Genomic DNA, 25239 nt, shown 5'->3' with positions numbered 1-25239 from the left:
CCAGAATGATGACTGTTTAATCATTGCAGATATTGTCCATAACCTTGTATTGTACATGTACATGTATGTATTAAAATCGTGCTTATCAAAATGCACCTCGTTCAACTCACAGTTGTCTTTTCCTCTGTCTTTTTCTTATGCTTAAGTTTTACAACAACACCAAGACATTCCAATAACGGTACAGTTTATTTGTGCTTTCCACCAAAGTCCTGGTAGAAGAATTCAGCACAGTAAAATTAAATGCAAATCACAGCATGCAGGAAACAAATCAGGCCACTTCATTTCAATATAGTCAAATTTGCAATGTGTGTTTACGTTCATGATTTTGCTTTGACAAATGTTTTTATTGCCTAAATGTATTTTTATATCTGTGTTTATTGCGTTTGGTGAGTGAGAAACCCATAGGCTATAAATTCTGCACACTAAAGGACTAGTTTGATTCCTGCCTCTGGCAAAACTCTGATTTACAATTATTTACATTAATGCCGGCAAAACACGGCTCCATATATTATGCGTTTAACGACACCACTGTTAGTATCTTAGTATATTTTACTTACAGTAGCTCAAAAGTGATATAACTTTATTCTTTCAGTTTAAAAAAACTTGTTTGTTTGTTTGGTGGTTTTTTAGCTGAAACAACAAAGTAAAATGGGATTTTTATTTTTTATTTATTTTTTGGATTCTTTATGCTGCTGCTGTTGTTCGGCTGTAGAACAAATTTAGAATAATCTGATGTCTTCCTGACTGCAGTGGTGTGATGGATAAGAGTTTTCTAAGAATGGAGACCTCTAATTCTGCACAAATCACCAAAATACAGTCACAGAAGTGCAGCCTGAACTGTGCAGGAAGCTCCATTCTGCCTCACTGCTGCTTGCAGATGATTATCGTTGTGTCTCTCAGTCCTTTAAAGTTAAAATGCCCTATGAAGACACAGATTTTTGATTCTGTTATTTGTCTGTGCTGTTGCACACAGACTGCGGCTGCACAGACTCTAGAGCTCACTGGTTTCTGGGCTGATAACAGCTCTGGTTCATCTCGAGGAGTCTCGTTGTCTGCTGCAACCTCCACCGTTTCTTTGTTATTCTTCAGGAGAACTCTGACAGCACATCTGGAAACACCTGCCTGCAGCAGAAGTCTACCCATAAGACCCTGCTGAGTTTTGTTCTGTGCTGGGAACAAAGCTGCAGAGGAATACCACTCAAAGCACTTTTGACAACAACACGATGTACTGTGTTACTTCTTCTATTGCTATGACTACTGCTATTTTTGTAAATATCATCTGCAATTTTAACTGAAGCTTTCATTACCCAGGGGCAGCGTGTTACCAGTGCCGAAATAGTTTCCAAAGTGCACTGCTGTTGTTTTGATTCTTTTTTAGCCCTTTCCCATATTTCCTCAGGAAGCCTTGCCGTTAGGTTGTAAATAAAAATGTGATTTTAATGACTTGCGTTAAAGGCGGATTCATCTTGTGGTACAAATTACTGAATGACATGACCCCAGTTCAACCTCACTGGAAGTTTCTTCGGCACAAAACACAGATGGGTAGTTACAAATGTTTAATAATATCCCTTTTCTTTGAAGGTAACAATGTGATTATGATATGTTCGATTCTTTAATGTAATAACTGCAAACATTTGTGGTAATTTCTCTGTAATAACCAAGAATCAGGGCTATAACCTGTTCTAATACTACTAATACTAACCCTACTAATAGTAGTAAGTAATCCAAGAATCCAAGAGGTATAATGTTTAGTTGGTAACAATTTTAGGAATTTTTATATCTTAACCAAAAAATAGGGTTGTAAATTAGAAACCTTCATATAGAAAAAATGGTAATTGTATGCTAATTAAATAGTTTTTACTTCTGCAATGCACTGTCTGTGTAGGGTCTCAGTAATCCCGGTCATGGCAGCCTTGAGATGTTAAAGAAAGAGGGCAGCTGGACTTCTTTAGGTTCTGGTCAACACTGAAGCTGACACTCCGTTTACAGAGGAAGGAACAGGTTTTGAATGTGTTTTAAGTAAATTCCCAACTGGGCCTTCATCAAATCAGTGAGGATTCTCAGGAAACAAGGTCAGACACCAACCTGGGAGAAACCGAATGACAAACAGAACAACACTGTCAAAAAAAGTTTTTCAGAGAAAGTTGAATTTTGTTGAATCCCGGAGGACTCCGACCCAGCGACGCCCTCAGACAGAAACTAAACAGCTCTACAGTGCAGCAAAGAGTCCTCGGGTCTCTACGCAGGAAAAACAAAAGGCACAAAATAGAAGAATCACCTCAACAGGACTCAGCTGTACATCTGCATCAGAAGGTCAAAGGTCACTCCTTTAAGGATGCTAGTGTTTACATTTTGGACCGAGAAGACAGATGGTTTGAAAGACGAGTAAAGGAGGCCATCTATATCTATTGTGAACGATCACCGTTGAACAGAGTGGGTGACTTAAGACAGCAGCTATCAGCCAGTCCGGAAATCTGTTCCCAGGAACTTCAACCCCGCTCAGGTGAACTCAACAGGTCACATATTTTAAAACAGAGGAATTTGTATATTTTAACATATATTACTGCTGTTTTTAATATCTTACTACACTGGTCACTTCATTATGTTTCTTTACACTATTGGAGGACCTGAACTAATTTTTATTCCAACCACAGAGTGAGACATTTCAGCCTCACGGTCTGCGCAGCATGCCAATGAATTACCAAACTGTGAGAATTAAAAACAGACACTGTAAAGATGCTGATCTGTGTATCTGGTATTCATGTGTTAGACTTGGATTCAATGCTGCATTTTTTCTAATGACAGCGCAGAAGCCAAACCTGCTGGGTTTTCAGAAATATAGACTGTGGATTTAATAGTTTTTTTAATGACAGAAGAAATTATTCATCAGTAGACGAGTGTGACAAATACCCACCAGAGAAGGACATTTCTAAACCCACTGAGGGAAAAAAGACTGCTGTGAAGAAGGTGGGAACCAGCGTATGGTGATATAAATATCTGCTGTCAGTTCCTCTGTGGGCTGTGGAGATGAACAGGTTACCGCTGTGAATCACATCATATTCAGTGACCAATGACGCTCAGATGAAGCTGTTCAACAAAGTGTTATTGATCTGCTGAGAGGTCAAAGATTCAAGGACAGGTGAAACATGTAACAGTGCGTGCTGTCCACACAGACTGTATATAAATAACGGGCACATCCTCCAAGGTCTCTCCAGGTGAAAAGTGAAGCTGCTACAAAACCTGCATTCTTTATAATGTGCAGCAGGGGGCGACTCCTCTGGTTGGAAAAACATTTCAGTTTCTAATTTTTCATCTTATTTAACGCAACATGACATTAATTTTTGGAAAATATGATCCTTTCCACACAGCTTCCTTAAGCCCAAACAGCTCCTCTTCTCTCCACCACTTCTCGTGCTCATGCTCACATACAGACAATCGGTTAGTTTCCAGGTTCAGAAGTACTCACAAGTTCAAATTGCAAGTAGCAGGGCGACTGACACTGATGGCTCAACGATCCAGCGACGAGTAGAGCCGGTCTGCCATCTTAAGTAGCACGCCAATCGTCCTAATCAGCGGCAGGTGTGCTGATCATCCCCAGGTGCGTGGGCCAGGGGAGAGCGAGAGAGAAAGAGAGAGCAGAAGCGAGAGAGGGGAAAAAACAAAACATAGCGTCTGACAGACGTCAGCTGGCGGGATGCGGGGATCATGACAATTATCCACATCTCTGTCTTTCTTTCACAGCGTTTATAACTCTGAGAATAACCAAAACTTACACAATGAACTTCATATTTTATTCAGGATGATCTGAAACAATGAAACCATCAGGAAGGTGTTTAGCCAGGAGCTGTTCTCTCATAGACTGATACTGGAAGTCTTTGTACAACCCCAGGTATCAGCCTCTGATGGCCTTTAAAACAAACACAGGTTTAAGACACATGTGGCCTTTACAGTTAGGAGCTGGACAATACACTCATCTTTTATACTTTATATGATTACAACTCATGACTCAGCCCCACTGTTGAACTGACTGCCATGTTCCTTCCTCACCAGTGGTTTACTGGATCCAGTGACACATAGATGTCCTTCTCAGGAACCGGGCCTGAGAGACTTACAGTATGTCACCCTACACAACCAAGGGTGATCAGATTCAGGGCTATGCACATACTCACAGAGCTGGGGTTACCTCCGCTAACAGCTACTGTTTTGAGGAGGACTTTCTCTACAGGAGGGGTCTCAAACTTAAGCGAGCAGCAGGCCACGGCCACTTTTGTCTTCAAGTAGTACAAAAAAACAAACAAACAAATGAGAAAACACCCACAAATATTTCTGAAAATGTAGTGTTTTGTTTAAATTTCAAATATTGTCTGACCTGACAAAATTAAAATGCAGACATAAGCGTACACATTAGTTTTTGACTCTCACTGAACTAACACAGCCAGTCCCTCAACATGTTTGTGCTCTCTGATCATGTTGCCATCATATTACATCATTTTTTGCTTTTTAAAGAACTTATTTTAACATTGCACTCAACAACAAACAAATTCTCCCTCACAAAAAAAGTAACTTCGACGGCCAAATTAAATTTCTTCAGGTCAAAATACGGGCCGCAAGTAGGGGTGACATGGGCTACAAGTGGCCCCCGGGCTGCGAGTTTGAGACCCCTGCTCTACAGTCTTCCTGGATGGGCATGTTTTACCAGTGCATCTGCCCATTTATGTTTTAGTCATCTTAAAAGCTTTATCAGAAATTAAGCATTGCTCACTAAACAACTGTTCAACCGAAGGTAACATAAACAAGCTTATTATATATACACTCCTCATAGCATTCTTCTATATATCAGCCATGTCTGCATAAGCAAACGATAAGAGCAAGAGACCAAAAAATATGTTATCCTAATGTAAACAATGATCTGTAATAAATGTCTGGTTCTTTCACTGCCACAAATACAAAGTACAGAACCAAATGTGGATTATACTCGTAATAAAATGCCGAATGAATTTATTTCCTTCTGTGTGTCGAAGAAAAAACAGATCGTGCATCTGTAAGAGTTTGCTTGGTTTCTGGGTTTTAAAGCAAACAATATCTGTCTGCTGACAGTTAATGCTGTTTACTGAAATAACATTTAGACTGCAGGACTCGTTAATAGTAATTCTTTATTTTTACAAGTGGTGTTACTCTCTTTACTTAAGTACAGTACAATGTGGTATTATTACTTAGTAAAGGATCAAAATATTTCTTCCACCACTGTGCTTTTATGGTATTTCTTGACAGTAAGAAAATACGGAGTATTTCCATCCTTTAACGTTTGTCCATAAATGTGAAATTCTGTGATAAATATTTGTTAGAACATAAAAATGACAATAAAAACAAGAAAAAGTGCTGTTTAATATAAAAACATTCACAATGTGAACTCATCTCAGTTTAAAAAGAAAATCCACACAGATTGAAAATAGATAAACATTCTGCTGTTAGAAAGCATCAGAGCAAAAAAGCTTTCTTTGGTTTTCTTTCATCGTATGTAAAGTCACAACGTCTCATGTTGCCATGACGACCACTGACCTGTGAGGGTAGGGCATTGGGGTGGCGATGGGATATATCCCACCATCAGTAATAACAGATATCCAAAGATTCACCAGTCACAGGCACAGCTGTACGGAAAAGTCTGAGCAGTTTGTTTCTCTGTAATTAAGAATTTTGCATGTTAAGAGGCTTATTTTCAGTCTTTGTTTTGTTCCTTTTAAGCACTAAATCTACCTGGTTGCAGCAATGAAAAATATATTTCAAAGAGCGTGCTAGAAAAATTTCCGTTTTCCACTTTCTGTTTTCGCCCCTCTTAAGGTAACAGCACGTATCCTTTCATTTTCTGGGGGATGACATTTTTCAATTTCCACTTAAAAATGATGAAGATCAAGAAAAAGAATCAACAGCACATCTGCTCAACAGAAAAGACGACGGAAACCTCCATCAGGGGGCAGGAGTGAAGGCTCATAAATCACTATTCAGCACTAAACATCATCCTCGTGGAAAACCTGACCCACCACCTGATTACATCTGTCAGCATCTAATGCCTGCAGAGCAACATCTGGACAAGACGGAGCGGTTGTGGCAGGAAGCGCTTCACAGGGGGAGTGGACTGAGTGGTGGGTACGAGTAACAGTGCATTAACATTTAAAGTCATGCTCATTTGCCCAGAAGGGGGCTTACATTTGATAAACATCCACTTTATCTCAACATCTACCGCTCTAATGATCGTTAACTGATATCTTTAATAGCATTTTTGTGACTTCACAAACTTTCTGTAGCACCGCCCTCAGTAAAAACTTTATGTGGCAGCCAATCATCTATAAATCATCAGAATGCTTGTTCACATTATTGCTGTAATGAGCTCTGCGGCCTATAGAGGGCACTAACAGCACGTTACACGGTTAAATCTGGAACTCTTCACCACATGCGTCGGTGTGTTTCCAGAGGCTTTCTAGTAGGAGGAAGCAGGTCTGGCAGGCATCAGCTTATCCTGGTTTACAGGGACGTCAGTTCTCACAGTGCTGCTCTGAGGTCAGACCATGTGACTACATCAGATCAGCTGACTGGGTTTATAGTAAATCCACTCTGGCATCCACATGAGAGGTGACGTAAAGCCTCCTCTGAAGAAAAAGTTTTCTGTGCAGTCTGTGTGATCTGTTAAAAACACGTTATACTGATGCTGAAATCAACCAGGAAGCTTCATCGAAAAATACTCTGTCATCAGTTCTCGATCACTCCCAAATTAGGAAGTGACATCATACTTTATGGACCCGTCTCCTGTGGGTTTGTCATGAATCTTAAACAGCGCTGTTCAGGTCCTCAGGCCTTTTTGTTCACAAAAAATCGATATAAATGCTCACTTGTCTTCATACAGCAGCATGCCGTTGAAGATGGTGAGCGGCTCCACAGAGTGAGCCAGTTTGCCCATCACCAGGTCGATGCACACCGTGTCCTGAGTCTGCAGAGGCAGAATGATGCTGAAGACGGCCAGAGAGCCCGGGTTAACTTTAGCCTCGGCCACGGGGTTGTTCTCCAGGCCCTCAGGCTGATAGCCTCCAGAGTCCACGCGGGCCATGCCGTAGTTCGACTTTGACAGGACTGCCTCGATCTTTTCGTTCCTGTGACCTGTCAGGACGGCGCTGAAGTAGTAATTTCCATCTACAGGTGCAGTGAAGATACCTGCAGGGAACCGGTTCACAGTATATTAAAGCAGAGATCAACCAGGAAATGTATGCATTAGTTTAATATGTAACAGGTTGTTTTTTTACATTCATTAAGCTGCAGATGGCTTCAGTTCTGATCAAAACTAGGAAACTGTTTCTAAACTGGAGTTCAGTGATCATCAAACAACATCCTAATTTTTGACCTTTAAATATATCACTTTACTTCAGTTATTACAAACAGGAAGTAAATATGGACATAAAATAACATCAAAGTAATTTATAGGTTAATTATCGACATCAACACAATGCCAGGAGAAGATTAGAGTCCGAACTCTTAACCCTGTGACTAGTGGACAACCTGCAGATGCAAGCCTCTGTTCGTGCTCACCTGTTCTCGGGTTGTAGAAATTTCCTTCGTTGACAAAGACCTTGTCAAAGACGATGGTTCCTGCTCTGTCCATGGGGGCAGTTAAAGCAGCAGAGAACGACAATTTGGGGATTTGAGCATCAGCGCCAGGAAGGCCTGAGAAGATACAAAGACACAGTGAGAAACACACACACCGCTCTGCAGAGAGAAACAAACAAAAGCCAGATCACAGTGAAAATACTGCACACAACTGTTCTTCTACTTCAGCCGGTTTTTCTCTTAATTAAAGACGTACCTGTTTCCCCTTTGGGACCTGCAAGAAACCAGAGGACATGTTTAGTGGAATAATAAAAAGGTGCAACAATAAAACCCAAAGCAACCAGTTAACAGTGTGTTTAACTTCAAATAGAAGTGAGAAAGCAAACAACAGAAACATGTCGGCTGTTTGCTTTGCTGAAGATGAACATTCATCAGCCTCCAATGATGCCTCTGACTTCCTCAAGAATTTTCAGGTTACAGTAAAACAAATGTTACGTCCAAAATGCTGACTTTAACTAATTTTATCACAAGCAAATTGTCCGTGCAATTTTGAAACATAAGTACTTGATGGTAAATTTAAATTTACTTGATTGGTGCCCATTCAGTTTATACCAAACCCATTTTTCCTCATGATAATTTGTTTTTATAAATAAACATTTGATTTGAAAATTTTATTATTTTATATATTTCAGTTGCTTTTTGCTCAAAATTATTGCTTACTGTTTACTAAGGGTGAAAATCATTGTTTTTGAGTGTAGTGAGCTTTTAGCCTGTACTTTTAATGTGAAAAAACAAACAGGAAGTAGTGAAAAAAATATGATTTTAGGTATGTTAGCTGGCTTAGTAATAGCTTTACTCACGACTTTTAGTCTTCCTGTATATCACACACTCTATAAATGTAAAATATCCATCTCACCAGGTGGGCCAATTTCTCCTTGTGGTCCTGGAAATCCAGATCCAGGGGGCCCTGGGAGGCCAGGCAGCCCATTGAAGCCTCGTTCTCCTGGGTGTCCTTGAGGTCCAGGTGGGCCTGGTGGGCCTGTGCAATGACACAAACCTTCAGCTTTGTTGTAACATTTTAGTCATCCTGAGATCATAGACTTCTACTGGACTTGACTGGATATGAAGCCAACAGACTTTAAAATGTTAGAAAGCTTCGTTATATTCACCCAGTAATTCAAGCGCAATCATTCGTTACTGTTCATTAAGTTCACTGGAGAAAGGGAAGCTGAAGGGTTTAGTTTCAAAACAGTTTTTTACAGCTCACTTGGCATTAATATTTAATGACACGGAACAACAGACGACACACTGAAGACAAAATCTGCAGGTTTAGTTCAAGCTGTTGTTTGTTGGCTGCTGATGCATCATCAAACAGATCGACAGTGAAATAAAACAAATGTTACAAGTTGCAAAGTGCAATAATAAAGTTCTACTGCTCTGTCTATAAAAGTAAAAATAAAAACCTCGCAGCCTCTTCCAACCTAGCAATCTTTCCTTCAAGGTCCTCTCCTTGAGCAGCCGTGCACCGCCTCCAACATGACTGCTATTTTTAGATTTCACAGCAACCCTTCAACCTGAATTTTATTTGGGGAAAAGAGGATGAAGCCATAGGCAAATAGGGTAGGTGGTGGGCAAAAGTCACTTTACCTTCTGCCTTCTTGCGCGCTACACAAAGTCAATTCACAACATTACAGATGAACTCTTCTTTGGAGGTTTCACTCTGGGGGATAAATTCATGCTGCACAAGTCCACGAATGTGAAGAAAGAAGCCAACAAAACAAGAGCACAGTCCTGGTGGATCTTCTTGTTAATATAAAGATTACAAGTATGCTCTCTAAATACGTTCAATGTGAAATTGCACTAGGAATGAGGTCAAAATGAGCCTTCAGGAGGAAAATTTAAAAATAGAAGCTGAGCAGGAAGCGGTCCAGAGGTGCAGAAAGAGGTGACCTTTGAAGGAAAAGATGCCACATTTAAGTTTTTATTTTTTCATACGTGGAGCTGTGGATACTATTATTCTTATTATTACTATTATTATTAGTTTTCACAATCCAGGCGCATATTCCAAGTGGAAACAGAGAACAACAAACAACATGTACATCTGACAAACTCTGGAGTTTCCTCTGGATCTGATGACATCACAAACTCCCTTTTAGCTTTGCAGTTAGTGAGTAAATCAAAAGAGCATTCAAACCTCTGCTGAGCAGTGCCGGGCCTAGAAAACAAAACACCATGAACATACTTTCTCACAGTTTTTTTCTTACGTGCGTTGTGTTTTTTTCTGAATCATTATTGTGAAACCCTCCAGTTTATTCTGAGTACTGCTTGATTCGTCCTGCAGAGGGCAGAAAGTTACTGAAAACGTTTACTGTACTTCAGGAACTTCATCAAACGTCTCTGATAAATATCTTTGCGCTTCATATTAATAACATAACTGAGCAGCTCATCCTGTACATTTACTTTCACGTGTGGTAAACTGTAGTAAACACGGAGAAGCTTCACCTTTCATCAGTCTATCTATATTAGATATCCTTGTGAGGATTTCAGCACATCAGGATGTTAATAAATATCTAATCTAAGAGATCTAAGTCTGTCTGAGAGCACTGTTGTAATGATTGGTGGTCCCCAAGACAAAGTCAGTACATCAAGCCAATAAAAACCCTGCAACCCTCTTTTCATGTTATTCAGATCAGAGGGGAGCTGTGCTGAGAAATCACACTGTAGCTGAAAACCCCCCAAACAGAATCAGAGGAAGGAGCAGCTCACCCGTCAGGTCATGCTCTGACAAACCCTGCAGGTCTCGGGAGACCTGGTTCAAGCTCGAGTTCAGGTTCTTCACTCTGCTGTGGATGTCGTCCTGGCCGTTCTGGATAAAGTCCAGCAGACCTCCATGACGGATAACGGTGTCATTCAGACCAGAAACACACGTCCACAAACTCGAAACGTGTTTGTTCAGTCCTAAACACGGAAAACATCAAAACATCAAAATCAGCACGAGGAACATATGTTCGTCTTTCTCGTGTAACATGACACACTTGGTACGCGGCAGTACCCTCAACTTTTTCCTCACGTCATCCAGTTGAAGACGTCAGGACAGAAAAAACACAGTGAAAGATGTTTCTAGAGAAATGAGAAGCTCACTTTCTCTGAATTCCAGCTGAAGAACTCACTTTCTGACCACAGCAACACAGCTGGAGCACAGCTGCATCAGCTGTCGGTCCGCAGCACGATTGGAGTTTTGATTTGCACATATTGGGCACTGTAGTGTCCCAGTAAGGACACGGTGCCAGCCCGGTGTTGTAAATATATCCTGCAACATGTAAGTACATAGAGTGTACAGAAAGACGAACTACTGTTACATCCATCTGGTTTATTATGTTTAGCAAAAAGTAGTTACTTTAATTAGTGGAAGTGATAACTAGCAGACAGGTAAACATTCTAGCTGACCTGCAACTCAGAGTAGTATCTATACCAGGGAAAGATGGAGTAAACATCCTTTCTAACAGATGCACGGGTTAGAAAAAACCCAACATAATCTCCTCTTCCTGAATTATTGTCCTGCTTATTCACAATGCAAGTCTACATGGAAAAACAATTTCTCATGAACGATGAAACTGTTTTTATTTTTCCTTGATTGATTTCTTTTTATACCCGATTTCAATATGTTCTCCATGTTGAATCATCTGAACCTCAGTGAGGCACGGAGACACCGGCACACATGTTGTGTTTGTTACCAGCTCAAATACAAATTTGCATGTCCAAGATGAAAACACATGATAGGCTTTTTAAAGGAAGAGTAAACATAGTAGTAAACATTGGGGCGATCGTGGCTCAAGAGTTGGCAGTTTGTCTTGTAATCGGAAGGTTGCCGGTTCGAGCCCCGGGTCGGACAGTCTTGGTCGTTGTGTCCTTGGGCAAGACACTTCACCTGCCGCCTACTGGTGATGGCCAGAGATGGCGTCAGTCTGCCCCAGGGCAGCTGTGGCTACAACTGTAGCTTGAATGAATAGTGGAAGTGTAAAGTGCTTTGAGGGTCTCGAAAAGCGCTATATAAATGCAATCCATTATTATAGACACGACCATCAAAATGAACCATACCTTCCTTGATTTTGAGGATGGAGTCAGAGACCCCATCCAGTCGTCCGCAAACTCCCTCCAGCTTCGACAGCCTCTTCTCAAGCCCGTCTCCAGACCTCTTACAGTCTCCCATCTCAAGCACTGTACTCTCAAATCGCCGAATGTCCCTGTCCATCTTATCCAGACGATTCCGGTTGTCTTCGATGTGCTCTGTCAGCTCCTGCTGGACTTTGTCTATCTCAGAGATGATCTTATCCTTAGTATTTCCTGTCAGGATTTAGAGGGTGACAGAGTGAACACTAGCTGGAGGCATTTAATGCAAAGCTATGTTTGTTCCTGAGCTCGGCTCACCGAGGTCCGTGATGACGCTGTCGTGTTTCTGCACCGTGTGCTCCAGACCCTTCAGGGTGTCGTTGATGGAGCTGAAGGTGAGGATGACATTGGACAGTTCGCCCTGCAGCGTTTTCAGGTGGTTATTGTTGATGCCTTCATTCACGCTATGGCCATCTAAAGGCTTCGCAGGATCCAGCGGTCCACTGTTGTCATCTGTGCCACCAGGTCTAGCATGATCAACACCTATTGGGGATTGAATTTGCCTATGAATTATGTGTTCAAGTGGTAAAAACAAAAATATCTATTTAATTAAACTTTGCTTTACAGGATTTTTTTCCCCTTAAAATATGTTGATGCTTGAAAAAATCAGTATCAGAAATGACTGTATTTTGGTCAGGTAGCACTCAGGAGCTCACTATCAGCTCATCACAGCAGCTCCACCATCAGAGCGAACCATGCAAATAACATGTCTTCAGACGCAAATAAAAGAGGCTTCTAATGCAGGACACCCTGATGCATAACTGCAGTTCAACACGTTGAAATAAGAAGACGCATTTCATCTTTGTAGATTATTCAAATGCAGATGATTCGACATAGCTGAATCCTCTTAATTCATCTTTTACTTAGCTGTAGTTTTCACACTGAAACAGCAGTGCTTGGCCACATACTGAAAAGACTCCAGAATATTCCTTCTGCAGACTCATCTCTGCGGTCACAGGATTATGAATACGGGGTGGAAATCAATTTTGGATATGACTGTGCTGTAGACAGTTTCAAGATGCAGTGCTAAAAATCACAGTTTATATTTTTATATCTCCACCAGGGATAGAAATAATTTAACACAGGGACAGAAATGTAGTGAGGAAAATGCCCCATTCCACCCAGCAAATCCCTGAGTATTACATCAGAAGAAACTTTGAGCAGACATAATAGACCAATACAAGCTGTTCATGGACATCCTGTTAGAGCTCTGTCTGCCCTGTGTGAAAAACAGACAATTAAAACTGCCCACAGGATTCTCCAAGATCCCTCACATATTTTACATTCTGTGTTCGAGTGGCTCCCATCTGTGTCCAGGATTTAGGACACAGAGAAAGAGAGGCAATTTTGTCCCTACAGCGGTCCAGACTCTGAACTCTGACCCTTTCCTGCCCCAGTATTACATCCCTACCAGTTCTACCAGGAGATGAGGTTAAGTTAAAAAAAACAAAAAACAGATCTGACCTGTGGTCATGTCCGGGTTGCTCTTGCATTGGTTGGTGCACCTCCTGACATCATCCCTCAGAACACTGACTTCACTCTGCAGGACTGAGCACATCTGGAAGCAGCTGTCTCCCTCTGAATCCAGTCTGTTCTGGATTCTGTTGATGTGGTTCTGAATATTGGATAGCGCATTCTGGGAATAATTCTTCATCTTCTGCAGCTCTTCCTCCACCTTCCCGCACAGCTCGCAGTCCTCGCCCAGCATCTCCACCACTGTCACGATTCGGTTAAAGTGTTCTCCGTGATCACCGGTCAGGGCTTTGATTTTACCGACGTCATCGGTCAGGTCCAAAACCTGGTTATTGATTTAAATATTAACAAATGAGATGACTGCATAGTCACAAAATCTGAGCTTCTTTGACACAAAAGTCAGTTTATAATCCACACATCACAGTTTTAATTTAAGTGCGTTGATTAATATTACAAACTTTGCGAAATAAGATAAAGGTGAAGATAAAAAACATCCAACCAAGCAGCAACTTTTAGGAATAAAAAAAACCCACAAAATAAAATCTGCCAAAAAACTGCAGTTCCTCAGAATGGCCACTGGAGGCAATGTTAAAATTCCCAACTCTACAGCAGAAAAACATGTCTACAGCCCAGTTTAATAAATCCAGTCGTTAAGTCTGACGTCACTAGCCGTGTCTGGGCCTAAACTCCGCTGCAGGTCCATATATCAAACGATCACTATGGCATTAATGAGAGTTGAAAAACTGTCTAAAGTCTTTCATCTTTAATAAAATGATCAGCGTTCTGCTCTACCAGGTGTAACAATTGAGTTTAACATCCAGGCATCCATGAAAACGGAATTTATGACATTTAACGGAGTTAGAAGTTAGCAGGGAGTTAGCTCGCTAGCTTCTATCTAAATACAATATAGCATGTCCTGACTGCGGGGTTTTGGAAACAAATTAAAACGTACAGCTCTGTTATCACTTCCAACATAAATGAAGACAGAAAACTAAACAGCAGCGACGTTTGTAGGGTTACTGAAGTTTGGCTAGCTGGTATATAATGATGTGCTACGTGACCGCTAGCGACACAGCTATGTTAGCATAATATAAACAAGCTAACTTTTTTTCCACTCGATAAAAGTTAACGTGAGTGTTCTCGGTGGTCAGGAACAAATGTAATCGCATGGCAGGATGCTGTAAAAGGACCAAACTTCAGCCAGGAGAACAACTGAGATAATCCATCCACAATACGAGGTTAGTCATTCCTATACTGCTGCATGGGATGGGCTGTAGTTACATCCTAAGGTTTTAAAAACTGAGCTTAAATAAATGATTAGCGGTAATAAAAGCCGAGGGAGGTCAACAGTGATCACTGACTGTTTTAGGAGCTTTTTGAGATTAAATAGAAGGAAATACAAAACATTAAACATGTTAACAACACAAAAGCCATATTAAACGCAGACTACTTTAGGCCTGGAAGTAGGATTCGTCACGTCATCACTTAACGACCGGATAGTGTCAGTCTATACAGCTAGCTTACTTCTTCGTAACATCTCTGTGGGGTCTTTTTTTTAATTAATAACCCCTTTAAAGTTTAAAGTTATACAGCATTTTGGGTGGGACCACTTCAACTAGCACAGAAATGCTAACAGAGGTGACCGTGAAAGCTAGCTGTCTGCTAAACTTCATGTCAGCTAATTGAGGTCACTAAACCCACCCTCTCAATCCTGTTCGAGCTGTTGGTGCCTTTTGGAGCTTTTAAAATAACATTATTTTGAATAATAAGACTTTCAGTTGCACATCAAGAGTCTTTGAGTTATTGTGAAAAATGATTTTCTTTGGCTCAGGAGTCCAATCTAGTCGATGCGCTATAATGTTAAGGTGTTTATACAGAGGACATTTATTTGAACATGCAAGGAATTCTTAATCTGTCCTGTAATTATTTGTTGTGCTGAGCCAGATGTATGACTCACCTTGTCATACAGAGAGTCTCCGGACATCGACAGGTCTTTGAGTTGAGTGTTGAAATGTCGAATCTGATCCTCGTTAGCCACCACTCTCCACTCCAGAGACTTCTTGGTTGAATTGTCTCTTTCTCCTCCCGTTCCCGGTAATCCTCCCCCGGTACCTCCCCAGCGTCCTCCTCCCCCTGTACTTCCTCCTCCTCCTCCTCCGGCTCCCCACGTCCCACCTCCATCCCCTCTGTTACCCCCCTCTTTTCCTTCTCCTGTTGATCCACCCCCTCCTGCTCCCCAACTTCCACCTCCATATCCCCCGTCACCTCTCCCTCTTCCTTCTCCTCCTCCTCCTTGTTCAGACGCTACACAGCCACACTTCTCCAGCCTCCAGTTCATTTGGGAGGTGGTGTTTTCTAGTTTCGACAGCCGCTTGTCATGATCACGTATGCTGTTCTTGACCTGCTCCACGTCCAGCTCCACGTCTGCGATCCTGTCGGCCTGGTCATCAAACCGCTCCAGAAACACGGACCTCAGCTCGTCCAGTTCTCTGTGGAAGTAGTCTTTCACGTCGTTCTCCAAGTATGAGCAGCTCTCTTCGGTTTTCTGCATAGTGCTGTTGACCCGTCGCTCCAGATCCTTCAATCGGTTGTTCAGGCGTTCCTCTGTTATCATGGCATCCCTACCATGCCCGCCAGTTTCACCACCAACAGGTAACCCTTGTCCTCTGGACCCAGTGTTTTCGCTGCTACTGGTGCCACCTTGTCCGCTGAGCTCCCTGTCCAGGCGGTTCTGCAGAATATCAAAGTTCTCAGAGGCCGTGCTGATCTTGCGTTCAGCATCAGTTACGCGATCTTGGAGGTCACTGATGATGTCGCAACATCCCTGTGAACGCACTACGTCCCGCCGCAGCCCGTCCAGGCTCTGCCGATACTGGACGTCCATGGCGTTCATCTGCTTCTCCAGAGCTCGAATCCTCTCACGGTCCTGCTGCTGCTGTTTGCGCAGATCCTCCACACCGGCCTGAAAACATCCAGCAGTGAATTTAATCTTACTGAAAAACACCGGCTAGAAAGATTTTGGAATATCGGCTTATTAAAGTTGTCTGATACCTGGCAGGAGGAGCAGGACAGCGACACTCTCCTCTCCAGCTCGCTCAGGATCTCCTCCTTCAGTGAGTTCAGCCGTCCTTCACTTAACGATCCTCCAGACACACCTCCCTCCAACTCATTACCTTTCCCGTTCACCAGGTGGTTGTTGATGCTGACCAGGGTTTTATCGTGAGCCTGTTGAAGGTGAAACAGTTTCTGATTAAAACACCAGCACAAACACAAACAGCATAACACATCTTTTCCTGTTTTAGCTTCTTTACTCAGTCCACATAACCTCCCAGTAAAGCTGAAAACCAGCTCACCTGTGTGCGGTTGTCCAGCTGGTCCAGTTTGGTCTGAATGCTGTGAATCGTCTCTTTAATCTCGGGCTGAGCGGCATCCGCAGGGTTTCTCCCTCCTGAGCTTCCTCCACCAAGTCCATTCCTGCCGCCCTCCTCCTGTAAGCGCTCATTCATGGTGCTCATGGTGGACTGAAGGTCCTGGAGATTTTTTGTAAGACTGCGGATCTTCTCCTCCAGCTGTCTCATCTTCTCGTTGTCTGCTCGTTAAGGAAAGAAATGAAGCGGTTACAGAAACTCTTAATAAAATAAAAGAGTTTCTCTTTTATTTCCATTTTTATCATTCTTTAGAATAGACAGAATCCTGTCACGGCACCAAGAGACACTTTCAGTCATAGTTTTTATTTCACACATTAAACAAACAGCTGCTGAGAATTTCCAGCAGTAGCTTCCTGACAGCAGTCAACACTGTCACACACAACCAGCTGCTTCTTTTACACAAATGCAAGCTTTGGTTGCTTTCACACTTCTCACATCTCTTGGAAAAAGATGCTTCTGCATGAAGATATCATATCATAAGTCTTTTACTGACTAATTAGATGATGGTGTTTCACTGGCAAAGCTAGTGCCCCTGTTTGAAAAACAAAGGAGACATGTGGTCAGCACTATGTTACTGAGAACCGAGCTCCATTTTCTCCTTTTTGCGAGCAGCTTTTAGCCGTTTGGTTGAATAGTGATTGATTTACGAAGTGAACTGGCTCTCACCAGAAGAAGTGAGCAAAGGCTGCAGATTAGTTTTGATCGACTAATATCAGATGCTACTGTTTGCTGCAGCTTGCTGATGATTACTGAGATGACAGCAAAGAGAGAAAATAAAGAACGATTCAGTGCACGATTGAGTTCCTGCTTCAGCTCTGGTTTTTATTGAGTCCATCTGGGTCTGGTGTCGAATGTTAAGCCGTGTTAGATCCTAAGAACAGGGAGAATCTCACTGGGAATTCTCATAAAAGGAATCTCCGCTGGTTTTTAAAGTGTCTACATTCAGTCCCATCTCATGGTGCAGCAGATGGACTGAGGATGTGCGTCTTTGTCTTCATGCACTCCAGCCACAGCTTTTCTTTAAACTGCCGAACTTCATGTGAATAAAAGAACAAAATGAAAATCCACTCACCCGCGTTTCCTCCAGACTGTCCAGATCCAGAACTGCCTCCCCCATAACTATGCCCTCCTCCACCTTGTCCACTGGTCGTCCCCCCTCCCTGTCCGGGCTGAGGTCTGGTGGTGGATATCTGAGTCCCTCCTCCACCAACTGGACCAATGTTGCAGTCTGCTCCACTGTAACCATGGCAACACTTCCAGTCCATCTCTGTCACCATTTTGTAGGCGACTTTGTAGCGCGGCCTCATGTAGGTCCGATAACTGCAGAGAACCAGGACGAGCACAAACTGATGACTCTGATTCACACACTATGTGTGTGTGTGTGTGAGTGTGTGTGAGAGTGTGTACTCACACCACCACCCGGCTGCACTGTCCACTCCCCCAGCTGCAGGGATGATAATCAGGCTTCACGTAGGTTTCAACTCCATCCTCAACCACACAACTCACCGTCTTTGTGACCACAAACGCACACCAGTTCCTGTTAGACACACAAATATAACAGTAGAATCACAAAATGAGACAATCCCAACAATCAGGACGGAATACAAAACTCAGGAGTGAGAAGACAAAAGTCAGTGACATGCAGTAGTGGATGTAACATGAGTAGAGATGGAGAAAAGCTCAGTGAATCATGATAAGTCCCTCAGCAGCCTGAGCCTATAGCAGGATAAGGGAGGGTTCAGTATCACCCGATCCAGCCCCGACTATAAGCTTTATCAAAAAGATCTTAAAGCAGAGATGTCTGTCTCCTGAACCCAAACTGGGAGCTGGTCCCACAGGAGAGGAGCCTGATCTCTGTTTTACTTCTGGACACTCTAGAAACCAAAACGAAGCTCGCACTCTGAGAGTGAAGTGCTGTGACATCCTTAAGACCTCACAGCACATAACACAGTGTTACACTTTCATACATAAATGCTATGTTTAACAGTAAACCCACAAGCAGAATCTTAATAGAGCTTTGTAAAGGAGGTACTACACGTAATATTTACCCATGATTTGGGCAACCGTTAATGAAGCAAAATCTTACAGCCAACATGAGCGATGCAACATCAAAAGCATAAAAATAACATGCACTCCCTTGAAATACCGTTATCATAAAATAAAATAAAGGGAAACGTTCCTAAATGTCATAGTTTAGAGAACTCAAGTCAGACATAGAACAAAAGGTGAGCCTTTAATTCAGACTGAACACAAAGTAACAAAGTCCAAAATTTGAAACCATCAAAAATCCCCAAACCAACAACAGCAGATATGCTGACGAGCAGAAGAAAGGACTGTGTAAAAGCAGAGGGCTGATTCGGCGACTGGAGACCGGAGGCACAGCTCAACACAGAAAAATCAGGCAGAGCAAGGAAGTAAAACCAACACAGGAAACAGACGATAACTAACCTTTAAAGTTAAACTGGGATCCAAAAGTCACACACTATACACGGAAATGAGAAGATTCACATAAAACATGAAAACAGAGACAAGAGAACGCTGGAGGACGAAGACACAGAAAGATAAGACAACGAGAGAGGAACAGATAGGGAAGACTGAAGACACAAACCAGAAGCTGGTAATCAAAACGCCACAGAAACTCAAATAACACAACGAGAACTAAAGCTCAAAATTATTAGAATGATAATGAAACAAAACAGGAATCGCAAAGTCTAGAAGACATTAATTAAAAACTACAATTTCATGCTGGAGGGTTTGTGAATCCAAACAGAAACCAAAACCACCGCGACAGTAATGTGACGATCAGATAATCAGTTTTTGGCTTCTTTAAGTTCAACTTAAAATGTTAGTTTGAGTAATAGGTGAATATTTTCTTGACCAAATTCTTTCAGCTAACAAACTCAAATATCTCTTAATAATATTTCTATATATTTCTGCAATATTTCTTACAGATAGTGTTGGATAAGATGCTGGTGATGATCAGATAAATTAAGTGATGATATTTGATGTTTAAATTGTGTGCATTCCCCCAAAAGCATAAAAGTATTTTCATATATTTTATATCCAAGCATATGATAAAAGAATAATTTCTCTTGAAGCTGTGTACACTTGCCACTCACACACACACACACACACACACACACACACACACACACACACACACACACACACACACACACACACACACACTGGTTTATATCAAGCAGGTCTCTGTAACCTCACGTCTTTACAAGTGTGTCTTTAAAACTGAGACATGTTTCAGGGGGCAGAGTGGGTTGCCCACTAATCACAGGGTTGGCAGTTTAAACCCAATCTAGCCCAACCACATGCATGGCAGCTCCGCCACCATGACTATGGGAGCAAATGGGTGAAAGAGAAAAACCTTGAAAAACTGTTAACTTCACACTGATGGCGTATGTAAACGGACAACATTTAAAAAGTGCAAACATAATGAACCATAAAAGGAAAACTTTCCAATCACTTTCCTGTGGTAACTTCATTCATACTTCAAATATACCCTGTGACCTCTTACTGTTTGAGCTACAGAGGAGTTTTTGATATATTACGTTGCCTTATTCGACTATACTTTGATGTTAATGTTCTCATTGCACCGCTGAGGGTGGATTACTTTTTATGTTTCTGAAGGAACCTTTTTTTAAAGTTTTTTTTCACTTGGTCAGCTGCAGCATAGAGGCTTAACCACAAACATCTGTTTAAGGTCGAGCGAGGTCAGCACTGAGCATGTGCAGATGTTTCTTGATGGTTGTGGTGCAGCACGGTAGCAGACTATTCTAAAACAAACTATCTTTAAACCTGCACACTGAGTAACCTGTGAAGCGTCTCGTTTTTTTCCAGCACGGCTGACTTCCCACCGTTTAAGGACTTTTATTTTGAAAATACAGCTTTCTCCCATAGATCCATTTATTTTGAAGGCTACGGTTGACTCTGCGGTCTGCATTCTTGGCCATCTCGGCTGATTGAAAACATGTGAAGCGAAGCTGAAAAACCATCAAATGAAAATGTGAGTGCTGCCGCTCAAACACCTGCAGACCCTCTGAAGAATATAAACACGCCAGATCGCTTTCTGTCTGTTTCTGTTCCCATGCGGGTTATAAGTCAAACATCCTGCCCGGCATCTGACAGCTTCAGTCATCGAATCCAGTGACACGCTCATTGTTCACATGGCATTGTGGGTAAAATCTCATGACAAGTTAAGCGCGTGGTGCTGATGTCATTAGCGTGTGATGGCGATGAGTTTCCATCCGTCTCGTTCATGTCGGATCAGCAGCAGAAAGACTCGCTGTGTTGTGTGTTTGCGTGTAATTAGGTTGAATTGTTGTCTCTGGAATCCAGAACGATGAGCAGAAACAATCATCTCATGAACCATAATCATGCTGTTTCACTGCTGAGGTTGCATTCGTTGAAATATTTGGAGGACATAAGGAGGGGGCTCAATATACACCAAATATATAAAAAGTAACGCAAAGTGCTTTAAATGCAAAGCAAGCAGGTCTGTATGTCAGTGAACTGAGATGTAGTCATAATCATAATGAGATATCCAAATGTAAAAAGGGATAAACAGAATACATTCTGATCAGTTTAATGTGTAATTTAAATATTCTATCATTCATTCAGTGTAACTACGAGAAAGAAATGACCTCCACCTTCACCATACGAGGTGCAATGAAAGAGCCGAATGACTCCACCCGCGAGAGCAGAAAGCTAAACAGATCCTTCGAGGTCGCCTCTTTGAGCACCTCCTTTGTGCTGCTGTTTTTGGATTGCTCACTTGCACATACTTGCAGCTTTGTGGTTTTGCTACGGACCCAAACTTGCACAGTTTTGGTTTTGCTTTGATTTCTCTTTTGATGACAGTTGTTGAAAAGCCCCACAATGTGGTTCCGGGCTTCTTTGTTATTCTTGCCTTGAGATTTGGACACAGATGGTGACAGTGTCATTGCAGCAAGACTTTCCACTGTATTGTTCTTACTAAGCACCGGTGTGGAAGTCTGTATTTCCATCTCCATCCCATTTCTGAGCTAAAAAGCTATCCTGGAGCTGAGTGTAGGTAAAATCAGGCATTTTTCTCTGACGCTATCTCACATTACAGGTTAAACATATCAATCCATTTCAATAAATCCTATCTAGTTCCTTCAACTTATCTCTCCTTCGTGGAATAATATTGCAAAGACCTCCAAATTTTCAAACAATGAAGTTGAAGGTGTTCAACTTCAACTTCATCCAACAAATTATTCAAATGAGATGCTTCTCCCACTGAAAACGCTACGTCCAGATGAACAGAATCAACCTTTGGGAGTACAAAGAGATTCATTCATTTTAACCAGATCTCCAATACCACCTCCACTTTAGGCCTGCCACCTGTCCAGTTTCCTATTTTGTCTTTTGAGGCCAAACTGCACACCATATTGAAATATGCCAGGTGTTGGTGAGGAAAAAAAATATTTTGTGCTGTGAAATTTTGTTACCTTTGGAATTTTTCATAGACAACTAAAGAAACAGGCTGTGACAGGCTGCGAGCTGTTTGTTTTCAGTTCATCACTTGAGTTAGAAGCCCTATTTTTAAGTGGCTTAACTAACAAACAAACAAAACAAAAAGTTCACTGAAAACGGTAACGTACAAGGACGGGACTGTAAATGAGCGAAAAGGCAGCCAGTGCCCAAAGAAAAACTTTGAAAGGTGTCAGGAAAGGCAGGAAAGGAATTGCTAAAGAAACTAAATATAAAGGACTTTTGCAGAAACCTGCTGAGGGGAAGCTAAGTCATATCAGCTCAGCTATTATGTTACAGCAGTGCAAACTGTGTCGCTCTGCCCAATGAATTTACATGTCTTCAGTTGGTGATTGTGTATAAATGCATATTCATGCTTGACCTTAATCTGATGCTAAGTCTTGAAGTCTTCATTCCTGGAATTGCAGCTATAGAAGATAAGATTTTAAGCACTGATTAGGTGACAAAAAGTTAGTTATCTTCACGTCTTATTGAGCAGGATGTGAGACAGTATCAGACCTGTGTGACAACAATGTGAAGCTTTGAAAGTTTCAATGTATGCAGGCTAATGCCTTTCTTATGCTGAAAGCGGAGCGCTGATTGAAGTCGACGGCATCCGGTTGATTCATGTTGTATGTGAGCGTGCACAGAGGTGGAGAGTTAACAGATAGCGCTCTCACAGATGGTGGTTATCTGAGTGCCGTTTTAGGATTTGTTGAGCCAGCCAAGTTTGGCTATGTCAAACTTTCCTTAAGAACCAGTCTCAACACACAAAAGCACCAAACTTACAGACAAGTCCTCGGTAGATGAACATATTGCTAAAACAAAAAAACGTGGAAGCTCTCTGAACCCTGGCCAGCAAAAATGGGCTGTTATGTAATTCTAAAAATATGTGTTTATTTTCTTATTTACACTTCTGTATTTGTACAACATTATTAATTAGTGTATGGGAACACAACAGATGGTGCATGTCTATCTGATTCACTGTTAAAGAATTCTGGCGAGAATAAATAAACCACATCAGTAAGAAAGACAGTCATCTTCTTAAATGTCAAATCTGAGACACTGTTTAACATTGTGGTTTACAATAACAAGATCCTGATGGTGAATATTATTGCAGTGAGATTCTATCAGCAGATATAAGTTCACAGAGGGCATTTAAATAAATGTTACACAGCAGAAGTCTGTATGAATGCGTTTTACTGAAAGTTTGAGTTGCAAACATACTCATATATCAATCTTAAATCGGACGAAAGGGAATTCGAGTCACTTGGGGAATGATAAAACACAGCTTCCCTTGTTTGGACATTTTCAAGTTGAAATTAAAAAAAACATTGTACATACAGACAAAAACACCAGACAAACTGTTAACCCCCCACCCACAATAAAACAACATGTAATGTTAAAGGCATGAGTGACGCCAGCACACAAACCCAACCCAAACTAAATATTTCCTGCACGTCTACAGTCGACTCAGAGATCCAACTGTATTTAAATATTGCACAGATGAATAAAGCTTCAGATTTCTCACTGCACAGAATATTCTCATCTTTACAAGAAGACGTAAAGCCAAAGAAGAGACAAAGGCTCCTTTCACCAACTGACAGCCAATCAGAGAGCGTCACAGTAACAGTGACCTAAAGTTAAAGCGGGGCTGCTGACATGTTTTCAGTCAGTGTGAGCATGACTCCTGACAGTGAGTTTATACTATCAGCAATGATCAGAATTAAAACAGCAAGTGACCTTTGACCTACAGCAGGCTGAAAGCAGGACAGAGTTAAGTGGAGGCTGATAAGGGAAAACGCTGCCCCTGACAGAGTTTCTCTTAAAACAGAAACAACATCTTCTAAAAGCACAACGGGCCTGACTTGGCTGATTTATGGTTACATTGAAAATGAATAAATATAAGAAAAATATAAGATAAGCAGGAAACATGAGCCTCACATCCATTCCTCTGATCAGTTAATAGCTCCATCCATCCATCCATCCATACATCCTTCCCTCCATCCATCCTTCCCTCCATCCATCCATCCATCCATACATACATACATACATACATTCATCCATCCATCCATCCATCCATCCTTCCCTCCATCCTTCCCTCCATCCATCCATCCATCCATCCATACATACATACATTCATCCATCCATCCATCCATCCATCCTTCCCTCCATCCATCCATCCATCCATCCCTCCATCCATCCATCCTTCCCTCCATCCATCCATCCTTCCCTCCTTCCCTCCATCCATCCATCCATCCATACATACATACATAAATACATTCATCCATCCATCCATCCTTCCCTCCATCCATCCATCCATCCATCCATCCATACATACATACATAAATACATTCATCCATCCATCCATCCTTCCCTCCATCCATCCATCCATCCATCCATCCATACATACATACATACATACATTCATCCATCCATCCATCCATCCATCCATCCATCCTTCCCTCCATCCATCCATCCATCCATACATACATACATACATTCATCCATCCATCCATCCATCCTTCCCTCCATCCATCCATCCATCCATCCATCCCTCCATCCATCCATCCATCCATCCATCCTTCCCTCCATCCATCCATCCATCCTTCCCTCCATCCATCCATCCATACATACATACATAAATACATTCATCCATCCATCCATCCATCCATCCTTCCCTCCATCCATCCATCCATCCATCCATCCATCCATCCATACATACATATATAAATACATTCATCCATCCATCCATCCTTCCCTCCATCCATCCATCCATCCATCCATCCATACATACATAAATACATTCATCCATCCATCCATCCATCCATCCTTCCCTCCATCCATCCATCCTTCCCTCCATCCATCCATCCATCCATCCATCCATCCATCCATCCATCCATCCTTCCCTCCATCCATCCATCCATCCATCCATCCATCCATCCATCCATCCATACATACATAAATACATTCATCCATCCATCCATCCTTCCCTCCATCAATCCATCCATCCACCCATACATACATACATAAATACATTCATCCATCCATCCATCCATCCATCCAT

General features: G+C 41.8%; 1 protein-coding gene across 2 annotated transcripts in view; it reads right to left on the bottom strand.

Moving 5' to 3' along the window:
* Positions 1–3777: 3777 nt before the first annotated feature.
* LOC147338536 (EMILIN-1-A-like) overlaps positions 3778–25239 on the bottom strand; it is a 30369-nt gene continuing 8907 nt past the window's right edge. The window contains exons 2-14 of one of the 2 annotated variants that reach the window (XM_086300360.1): positions 18076–18201; positions 17737–17984; positions 16590–16825; positions 16288–16461; positions 15194–16198; positions 13228–13561; positions 12022–12246; positions 11692–11937; positions 10360–10551; positions 8510–8632; positions 7850–7867; positions 7576–7710; positions 3778–7203 (exon numbers count right to left, since the gene is read on the bottom strand). In XM_086300360.1, coding sequence (XP_086156486.1) covers positions 6881–7203; positions 7576–7710; positions 7850–7867; positions 8510–8632; positions 10360–10551; positions 11692–11937; positions 12022–12246; positions 13228–13561; positions 15194–16198; positions 16288–16461; positions 16590–16825; positions 17737–17984; positions 18076–18201 — 3385 coding nt within the window. In that variant the 3' untranslated portion in view covers positions 3778–6880. Of the gene's footprint in view, positions 7204–7575; positions 7711–7849; positions 7868–8509; positions 9809–10359; positions 10552–11691; positions 11938–12021; positions 12247–13227; positions 13562–15193; positions 16199–16287; positions 16462–16589; positions 16826–17736; positions 17985–18075; positions 18202–25239 lie in introns of those variants that run through there. The other variant, XM_086300446.1, reaches the window with a different exon arrangement.

The sequence above is a fragment of the Aulonocara sp. 'chitande type north' Nkhata Bay genome, linkage group LG1 (assembly GCF_057382095.1).
Source record: "Aulonocara sp. 'chitande type north' Nkhata Bay isolate Kocher_YH1m ecotype deep benthic linkage group LG1, A_spYH_male_GT1.1, whole genome shotgun sequence".
NCBI lineage: Eukaryota > Metazoa > Chordata > Actinopteri > Cichliformes > Cichlidae > Aulonocara > Aulonocara sp. 'chitande type north' Nkhata Bay.
This window is presented reverse-complemented; position numbering and strand designations above follow the sequence as displayed.